The 9,905-nt window shown below is 41.3% G+C and overlaps 1 protein-coding gene across 1 annotated transcript; it reads left to right on the top strand.

The window, feature by feature from the left end:
• The first annotated feature begins 728 nt into the window (after positions 1–728).
• On the top strand, positions 729–9,537 carry LOC115379553 (interleukin-1 receptor type 2-like). The gene is made up of 10 exons (XM_030080260.1): positions 729–856; positions 1,008–1,076; positions 2,628–2,880; positions 3,320–3,512; positions 3,705–3,876; positions 5,702–5,764; positions 6,582–6,714; positions 7,178–7,332; positions 7,853–7,996; positions 9,479–9,537. The coding sequence occupies exons 2-10, from the start codon at positions 1,010–1,012 to the stop codon at positions 9,535–9,537; spliced, it is 1,239 nt and encodes a 412-aa protein (XP_029936120.1). The 5' UTR covers positions 729–856; positions 1,008–1,009.
• Positions 9,538–9,905: the final 368 nt, after the last annotated feature.

Raw genomic sequence — 9,905 nt, 5'->3', positions numbered from 1 at the left:
GGCCTCACACAGCAGTGCTCTCTGAACTGGCTTATATATGTTCCCTCACATCATGAGCCACAGGTGTGATCAATTTTGAGTTGTTGTGTTCAACCAGTGACACCAGTGCTTTACTTGTGTTTGACTTTTGCCACCAGTGCTCACCATTATGCAACACAGGAGCATCACAATGAAAATGTGTTGGTAAGTTGTGTCTAAACAGGTGAAACGTGCTTATGGTTTTGCCAAAAGAGTGACTGATTCAATCAGTGGGTTCAGGCAATGGAGCATTTGGTTCAGACAATAGGGTTTAGTGTTTTAGCAATTGAGAAAAACTGTAAACACAAGTTTCAAACACAAACATTTAATCATTTTCACATGGCAAACTCAACGTCCACTGGATGTTCATTTTTTAATTCAAGCCGAGCTCTCCAAAGAAAACAAATGTCATGCTGGATCACAGGAAGATGATGCACAAGATACCAACATTTTTTCTATTTGACATGATGTGTGTGTGGCTTTTTTTTTTCTCTATGAAACACCAGAGGGCTGGTCATCGTCCTCAGTCAGAGAGAGAGAGAGAGAGAGAGAGAGAGAGAGAGAGAGAGAGAGATAGAGAGACAGAGAGAGGGAGAGAGGGAGAGAGAGATAGAGAGATAGAGAGAGAGAGAGAGACAGAGAGAGGGAGAGAGGGAGAGAGAGAGAGAGAGTGACAGACAGAAAGAGAGAGGGGAAGAGAGGGAGAGAGAGAGAGTTATGTGGATATCTCTTATTGGTGCTGAGCAGCTTTGGCTGAAAGGGGAGTGAAAACTCTGACAGATTTTTTATTTCTATTTTTGATGGTATGTCTGTGTTTTTTCCCCACACCTCAGTTCCAGTAAGTTTCCAGTGGCTTGTCATGATTTCATTTTCCTGTTTTGTGTGTGTGTGTGTGTGTGTGTGTAAGTGTGTGTGCAGCTTGTCTTGCCGGGACTTTTCCCCTCTGTGTTGCTGTGTTAGTTCATTCACAGCTGCTGTGTGTTTTTCAGCCATGACTCCGACACTGGGACTCCTCTTGTTCTTCCTCGGGCTGTTTGGAGGCTCGTCGGCGGTGCAGGGTGAGTGTCCCGCTGGCTTTCTCACTTTAAACAAGCGCTTTATGTTCTTGGCACAATCATTGACAATCATTGACTGTGTTCAAAAAGGGAAACCAGCGTTTGTATTGTTTGAGGAAATTGTCTTCCTTTCATGTTGATAGAACCCTACTGACTCTTTTTTATCGTGCTTTTATCGAAGCCATACTATCATTCTGCCTGCTGTGCTGGTATGGCAATCTGTCTCTTAAAAATAAGAACTCCCTCAGTCAGATAGTAAGGTGGTCCAGTAGGCTGACTGGTGAGCCACAGCTTTACCCTGAATCCCTCTACACTAGGCAGCTACAGAGGAAGGCTGCTTCCATTCTGCTAGATGGCTCCCACTCTCTGCACAATGAATTTCAGCCCCTTCCATCAGGGCGCAGATATAAACTGCCAGCCTGTAAGACAAAGAGATATAGAGAGAGTTTTGTCCCCTCAGCAATTAGAATTTAATATGTAGTTTTTCATTTTTATTATTTTGGTGTATCAAATTTTTGGAGGTATTTAATTTTTTAGATATTTATTTTTGGGTGTATTCATTTTATTTTATTTTATTTTATTTTATTATGTAACATTGGCCTCATATAACATGTTTTTGCCAAGTTTGAGTTTCTTTTGGCTGAACTGTAAAATGTAAAACAGCTCCATGCTGCCATCTTGTGTTCACTTGGTGTAACTGCAGCTGTGTGTCTGCTGGCTGTTGACATCTTGAAAAACCGCCTTAATTTCTTAAAAATATATATATATAGTTTTCAAAAAATGCCTACGTTTGATTTTTATAAACTATTTGTTACATTACAACATAAAAAAAGTACTATGCTTATTTAACATAACTGATGTGGTAAAAAAAAAAAATCATATTGAGATTCATTGTATAAATATTGCCATTGCAATATGACTCACGATTTTAGTATCACTTTTGAATTGTAAATGATCATTTTCACTGATAAAGCTATGAAGATGATAATGTGCGATGGTGTCTGCAGCACCATAAAACTTTATTTGTAATGTTTTGTCACGTATTGTAGCTGTATCTAAAACCACAGCTCCTGCGATCTGGATGCTGCACTCAGTCCATATTGTGATTTTGATGATGTATCAGTTAGTAGTTCAGCCCTAAACTGAAATCCTTCTTTGATTTGCTGTTGAAGTTGTGATGAGAAACTTGCTGAGGTCATATCAGATCCAGCAGCGGCAAAATTCAAATCAATGATGGTGATGTGCAAAAACTGAAAGACTGCTCTGTTTTCAGTTTCAAATTTCAAAGAGAATTAATGTCAAGCACAGCTTTTCAATCTGCACACACACATGCATCAATATCACCAAATATCTTCATCTATATGATCTCTGTGTTGCTGCACAATTGTTGCTGAAAATTTACCATAAAACCATCTAAAACATTTTACAGAACAGTATTTCAGGTTGTGCATCTTTTGGACCTGAATCCATCATATGCATTGGTTCACATTCTGTTGATGGACTGATCAGCTGAAAGATGATGATGATGATGCTCTGCTCTGTGTGCTGCTGCAGAGAACTGTAAGGACTATGGGCTGGAGTTTGAGAGGGTTTTCTCCGTTCCTGGCGAGGCCGCCATGCTAAACACCACCTTGGTGGCTATGGACGTCTTCAGCTTCACCACCGAGCCCTACAACGTGACCTGGTACGACCCACGGACGGGCCAGGAGCTCAGCAACCAGACGGGACGGGTGGTGGTGTGGGGCGAGACGCTCTGGCTGCTCAGTGTGCAGCTGGAGGATGCTGGGAAATATGAGAGCATTGTGAGGTAAGGTGGCGGGAGTGTACTGTGTGTGTGTTTGTGTGTGTGTAGGAAGAGTTTAGATCCTGCTGCGTGAAGAAGTGCACCAAGCTTGAAATGAATTGCAGCTTTGTGAACCAGGCCTGTTTGTATCCATTCATTTGGATTTGCCTGCACTGTTGATAGCAAATAAAGTGCAAAATCTCCATCTTATCAAGTCATTTAGTCTCATATTCATGTAAAAATCTTGTTCATCTTAGTATGAGTGAAAAAAAAAATCTTCTAGTGGGAGGAGAGAGGAGATAATCCCACTTATTTCCAGTGCAATTTCACTTGTTTCATGAATTGTTTCTGGGATTAAATGCTGTGTGTGTGCTCTCTTTACTTGAATTGAGTTTCAGCTTCAGATGGTAAGGATTAGAGTTGAAATAATAAATCGACTGCCTTTTCTTTTTATTTTGGGCAGGACTCCCTCCCGGTGCTACAGACAGCAGACCCACCTGGTGGTGGAGAAGCCACCGGCGGGACAGTGCGGGCGGCCGAGACAAGCTGGACAGTCGCTGTCCATCTCATTGAACGGCTTTCTGAGCTGTCCTCTGAAGGATTACATCAGAAAACTGAAAGACTATAATGCCAGTTATTCCATGAAGTGGTACAAGGTGAGGGATCACCAAAAATCAAGAGGAATGTGCTCGCCAAATTTCATAGCACTAACACCAAATACATTTTGGAGTGCAGTGTTGAACAGACCTAAGGACAATACGTTGAGTCATCCTGAAGTTTTCCTCCAGCTTGTACCACGACAGAAACCTGGATCTCCATTTGAACTTTGATCCTATGTTCACTTGCAGGGCTGTGAGCTCATTGAGGACAGAAGAGGAAGGTTCACCTACATGAGCATGGCGCAGCTGAAGGTTGAGAAAGTGGAGCTTCAGGACAGTGGCAACTACACGTGCACGCTCACCTTTGACCTGGGCGGGGTCACGGCCTCCGTCTCAGAGACCATCAGTACAACGATCAAAGGTCAGAACGCAGTCCCTCGCCTGAATGTAGTTCAAGATGGGCTGAGCCTTCTGGCATGGTTAGATTCAGAAGAAGACACTGAAAAAATACACGTATGAGTATGTTTACCCAGTAGCGGTTTTAAATATGCCCGGGGCGGCATATTTTCATGTCACGTGGGGGGCGGCATGAGCGCAAAAAAAAAAAAAAAAATCATCCTCGCTGCAAAGCAGTTTTCTATTACCGTATTCATCTGAATATAAGACAATATTTTTTCCACTGAAAATGCCCTGAAAAAACGCCCTCGTCTAATATTGGGATCTAAGCAAATACACATGTATTGTGCTTGCATATAAACCAGTGGGTAGGCTCGCCTGATGCCGCAATTACCGGCGAATGGCCGCATTGCGCAGTCAATAATCAACCATGTTGTCTGTGTCATTGTCCGTTGTGCTGCTGCAGCCGCGTATGAACAAAAGTTGATTTATAATGAGAGGATGGCAGTATGTGCGCCGCTCACCTGTCAGATCCGGCAGACCTGACTGGGTGGGCGCGGCACCTGTAAACATCAAGCTGGTGCCGCGGCCGGCCCGCCTGATGCTGACCGGTGGCTTTTTTTTATGCAAACAAGATTTTGTCCATATAAAAAGTATTTTTCCAAAAAAGGTATTTGTGCAGGTGTTGGCGCCCCTGCTCTGGGAGGGGCGCGTCTAGCCGCCAGAGGGGCACCGGTAGCGGCCGTTATCGCTTGGAAGTTCTTGCTAGAACGGAAGGGCGCAAGGCAGTAATTTCGCCCAGGGCGGCAACATGCGCAGAACCGCCACTGTGTTTACCTAAAGGTGTAGGATTGAATACAGGAAATAATTTGGTGAAGCAAGACGGCAAAGCTGCCAGCAAAACCTGCCGTGAACGTGCCGTCGCTGACTTCCAAGGGTTGTACCATCAAAGTAGAAAACAGTTTGCTTCAACCCGGGCATCATTAGATTCAGCAGAAAATGTTGAATAGTTTGATGTATAAAATATCTGTATTTGTGTAAAAATATAGAGTCATTTAAAATAAGATTTTGCTGGAAAAGCCTTTGTTGACATGGCAGAGGTGCTGATATGATGCTTGTCACAAGAAAAGTAGAGGAGCAATTGCTTCGACCCTGGTATCACTAGATTCAGCAGAAGATTCCAGAAAAAACAGATGTATACACCTGTACATCATTTGTGTATTTCTTCAAAAATGTGCAAATGAACACAAAATGTTTGTAGAGCAAGATGTTCGGCCCTCACAACCAATCATGAAAACTTCATTAAGTAGAGAGTTATTGGGAACTATTTCCTGCCAACGTGTTGTGGCGTTCTTTGGCAGGATATAGTCTCCCAAAGCCTCTTTGTCCCTCAGGGCTGTGGATTATGTCATGTATGCATGTCCTTGTTTTTGGAAAAAGCTGTGCTGTTAAGTTTTCCGCATGCAAATTTTCGATGGCTTAAGCTCCACAAAATTTTTAATTAATTTTATCTAACAGCTGCGCAAATCTTTTTTTAATTTTAATCTAACATCTGAAGTGTCTTTTAGTCTTTGGTATATCTTTTATGGTTTCTGCTGTGCTTGGTATTGCAGCCTGCCTGTTGTTGTAAGTGGGATTCTGTTCTCAGTTGACTCATCTGTCTAAAAATGGTTGAATACAAATAATAAAACAAAATAATGCCCATCCAGCCACACTGTATAGGGCTGAAGGGTTTGGAAACCCCACCAAATCACACAAAAACTGTGGTGACATGTTATAATTAGAATGATATGAGTAAAACCTGTGTTATTATCTTAACCACAATGTGTTGCCTTTCATGTGTTTTTCAGAGAACTACTACATGCGTCCCATAGTGCACAAGCCGGAAAATATAATCATCAAGGTCGAGAAAGGTGAGTCTCGTCTTTAACATTATTTGTAAAAATGTGGTATTTTGGCTTTATTGTTGGGGTGGTGAACTCTTCACTTGGGGCTGATGGGACTTTTTTTTCAAGTGTCATTGAGCAAGATAGTTTGAAAAAAGAAATTTCATTATTTAGTTTTTGATCTTCTTGTCTTTTCTTGGACTTTTTTAGTTTTATAAGTAAGAAATGCAAGGAGTCTGATTTGTAGGATGTACAAAACATTCAAAGTGTATGCAGTGTAAACAGCTTTGGTAGTAACACACCTGCACATCTGGCAAAAATGGATGGTAATCAAATGTTACGTGGTTTAAATATCCTGTAAGTTTTATGACACATGGTGAGAAGGATAATTTGGGTGGGAGAAGCAAAACTGGATGTTAGTATTTATATTAGAAATGCATTTTAGCACCAGGTGTAAATGTCACCCAACTGCATCTCTACATCTTTTCTTCTCTTTATTAGTTTATTTGTCAGGGACAGTGCCTCAGTTGTGCAATAACAAGATACAGATCTGTTGTGTGTAAGATTTCTAGTCTAGACTAATTTGTAACCCCCGTCCCTGCTGAGGCTTTTCCACTTAAAAATGGTCATAACATCATCCTTGTCATCATCATCATCATCATCATCACCAGAAGTGCATTAGTTAAACTGAGCAAACCCTAAAGTGCATCTACACACTGTCCAAACAGGAGGAGCATGAGTTTGTATGCTGCTTTATTTATTGTTTATTTGTGTGTGTGTGTGTGTGTGTGTGCGTGTGTGTGTGCGTGTGTGTGTGTGTGTGTGTGTGTGTGTGTGTGTGTAGGCTCCAGATTCAATCAGTCATGCCTGGTGTTTGTGCCGTGCGTGGGGGCGCCATTGATTTCTATCTCTTGGGTGGACAAAAACGATTTCATCGACAGTGAACCTGAAAACCGAGTTTACACTGTGGACGGAAGGTGAGCACCGCCGCCCCCTTGTGGTCTGATTCTAGATTTACTGTATGAAGCCCCATACCTGTCAACATTATGCTGTGGGAAGAAAGAGAGAAAAAGACACTAAATTGTGAGTGTGCACCAAAATATTTTTATTGGAGCTTCTTGCAGAGATTCATTGTTTACCACTACAGCGGCGCAGAGTGATCACGTACGCTGATGACACTTTCTTGTGTAATGATTTTGTCATAGGCAGTAAGATTCATTCGGTGTGATCATCGTACCATCAACATACATCAAACTTGATGTCAGGTTTATTAGATCTTTGTTGCACAGTGTGGCTTGAGGGGGCACTGGACTAATCCAGCTGATTATATCTGAAATAAATGACAAACCATCCTGCTGGACAATAATATTACTACTAACTACTAATAAATTTGATAAAAAACAATAATACTACAAGTAAACTGTTTCTCTTGCTCTTCAGATCGTGGAGACAGGAGAGTCCCAGCAGAGGTTTGTGGAAAGAGGTTCTGCTGGTATTTTCTGAGGTGCGGGAAGAGGATTTCTACAAAAACTACACTTGTATGGTGTTCTCGGCGCGAGGCATCCCCCAAGGCTTTTTCACTCTCCTGCCTGCAGGTACAAACAAAGAGGGCGGGTTTACAAAAAGTTTTCTCACCGCTTTGTACTGACCCCACGCAAACATCATAGCAAAGACATTAGCATCCCAAATCAATAAACAACACAAATATGAAAAACGTGTTGTCCTTGTAATAAAAATAACTGTAAAGAGAAAAAATAGAGTAGCTCGTGTTTTTCATTCAAAATCGACAGATATGACAGGTCTCTTGTTAGACATTGTGCCAGAACCGGGCTAAACATATTATTTCTCTTACCAGTAAAAGTACATGAAGCTTATTTGTTTGACAAAAATATTTGAAATATATATGATTTTGTTTAACTCTTAATATGATGTGTTTAACTCAGAATTCCTTTTTGTGAATCTTCTTAACCACTCTGGATGCTGAACACATGCTAAACTCTGCACTGCCAGGAACATACTTTCTAATCAAAGTAAGAACTCTTACTGTGAAAGGAGAACCATAGGTAGAGACACAACTGTAAACCGTGTGGGTATGTTTGATTTTTATCCCAACAGATCCACAAATTGCACTTCCCATTGGCTTAGTGCTGGGCAGCGCGACTGTTCTGTTTATCACCAGCATTTTCCTCTGCTACCTGTTCAAGGTGGACATTGTGCTGTGCTTCAGGAGAACATTTCCTGTCTTGTACACAAACACAGGTACACAGCTGACAAGTAATCAGTGAAGTTCTATTTACTGTGCGCAGATTGCAATGTAATAATAATATCCTGCACACATACAAACGCACCGCTGCAAACTCTCTCAGTGAGAAAAACCCTACAGTGATGAGTTTACCGTGCATAGCTCAGCACACACAGTCTCTCAGCTATACACATACACAAATACGCCTATATAGAAAGCATGCACACAAACACACACACACACACACACTCAGTGGCTCATCACATCTTATCTGACCACATATGTGAGAGCAAATAGAGGAAGCAATCCAACCACACGGCTGCCTGCTCAACATCCGCGTTTCTTAGGAAGCAGGTTTACACTTTCCATCATGTTTATCAGCTAATTACAGCTTAAACTCCCCCTGCAGTCATTTATTAAGCCCCTAAAATAACCTCTGTTCATCAGTATTAACTAGAGCTCTGTTCACGCAACCAGGAATCGATCATGGCAAAAAATCTAACCATGAAAAAAGTTATTTTTATCAGCAAATCTTTCTTTCCCAATAATATTGTTGATGCACTGTAATAAATTACCAGCATTTCACAATAACAGTATTATTTTACAGTAACTTGTTGTAATTAAGTTCCCCTGTAATATCCCAATGAATACCTGTAAAAACTACAGTATCCTTGGATTTTACAGCATTTAACTGTTATTTTACAGTAAAATCCTGCAATCAAAACACTCCTGATATATCACAACAAGGTCTGTAATATCACAGCAACACTGTACAAAAATGCAAGGATTTCACAGCATTCAACAGTATTATTACAGTATAATTTTGTATTCAAATATTCCCTGGTAAGTCACATGACATAACCAAACTCAGCACTGAACCTGAAGAGGCCATTTCCCTCTTCTCTTCTGGGCTGAATGGAGAAGGTGAGCTGCATGCAGAACGTCTGTTTGCAGTACACCCATGCTATTTTAATTGATATTAGCACTAATAGATAAATAGCTAACGTTGCTAGCTGTAGCATTTGCCCATGTGGTCTGATATAGGCTCGCTACCCTAGCTAACTAACATTAGCGTGTGCTATTTACCACAGCCGATCTTATTATTTAAATTTGAATACCTAAATACTGTACACTATGCTTTTACTGAACTGTTGAGTGTGCATATGATAAGATTGTGTACATGTGTCATTAACTTTATTTGCTGTTTTCCTGTGAGTGTGTAAGATTATGAAGGATGATGACTCAACTTGATAAATGCTGCCTGCAATCAGGGCCGGGTCTACGCAGGGGCAAGAGGGGGCCTGGCCCCCTCAAATAAATGTTGTGCCCCCTCAAACTAAATCCCCCAAAATATATTCAGTTAGACATGGTAAAAGGTGCTGGAGCACAATGCCCCCTCGACATTTGTGGCCGCCCCCTCATACATGCCTGGCTAGACCCGGCCCTGCCTGCAATACATAAGTCTATTTAAAACTGAAACTGTCTTTGCTTATTAACAGGTGCTTCTTGGGCATCAATCCCGAAAGAGGCTCAAAGACCAGGAAGCGAACAACTATGAACCCTCATATGAGCACCTTTTGAGGAAACTAACTGACTTTGAGTGGGCATCAGAGTTTTTTTTTTTTTTTTTTTTTTTTTTTTTTTTTGCTGCAGGAGTTGTCAGGCTCAGTTTTGAGTTGTTCTTTTTGTACTTTTTTTGAAGACAACTTTGCACTACAAGATTTTTGTACAACGCTGTTACGTGTGGATTATAGAATGTTTGAGAGTGAGAGGAGCGCCTGACCCCTTCACCACATCCCTTCATCGCTCTCTCCCTTCCTCTCTTACCTTGCCATATAGGCCTCATTCCCATCCTCTTACTGTTATTGGGACACAGCTGGGTAGTTGAATGGCAAGTTTCTGCACAGTTTCTCTTCATTTTAAGAT

The sequence above is a fragment of the Myripristis murdjan genome, chromosome 21 (genome assembly GCF_902150065.1).
Source record: "Myripristis murdjan chromosome 21, fMyrMur1.1, whole genome shotgun sequence".
Lineage (NCBI taxonomy): Eukaryota > Metazoa > Chordata > Actinopteri > Holocentriformes > Holocentridae > Myripristis > Myripristis murdjan.
This window is presented reverse-complemented; position numbering and strand designations above follow the sequence as displayed.

Excerpts from the sequence above, each read along its gene's own strand:
- LOC115379553 (XM_030080260.1), top strand. The coding sequence starts at position 1,010 with ATGACTCCGACACTGGGACTCCTCTTGTTCTTCCTCGGGCTGTTTGGA. Across the intron at positions 3,877-5,701 it reads CATCAGTACAACGATCAAAG|AGAACTACTACATGCGTCCC; the intron begins GTCAGAACGCAG and ends TGTGTTTTTCAG. Across the intron at positions 6,715-7,177 it reads GTTTACACTGTGGACGGAAG|ATCGTGGAGACAGGAGAGTC; the intron begins GTGAGCACCGCC and ends CTTGCTCTTCAG.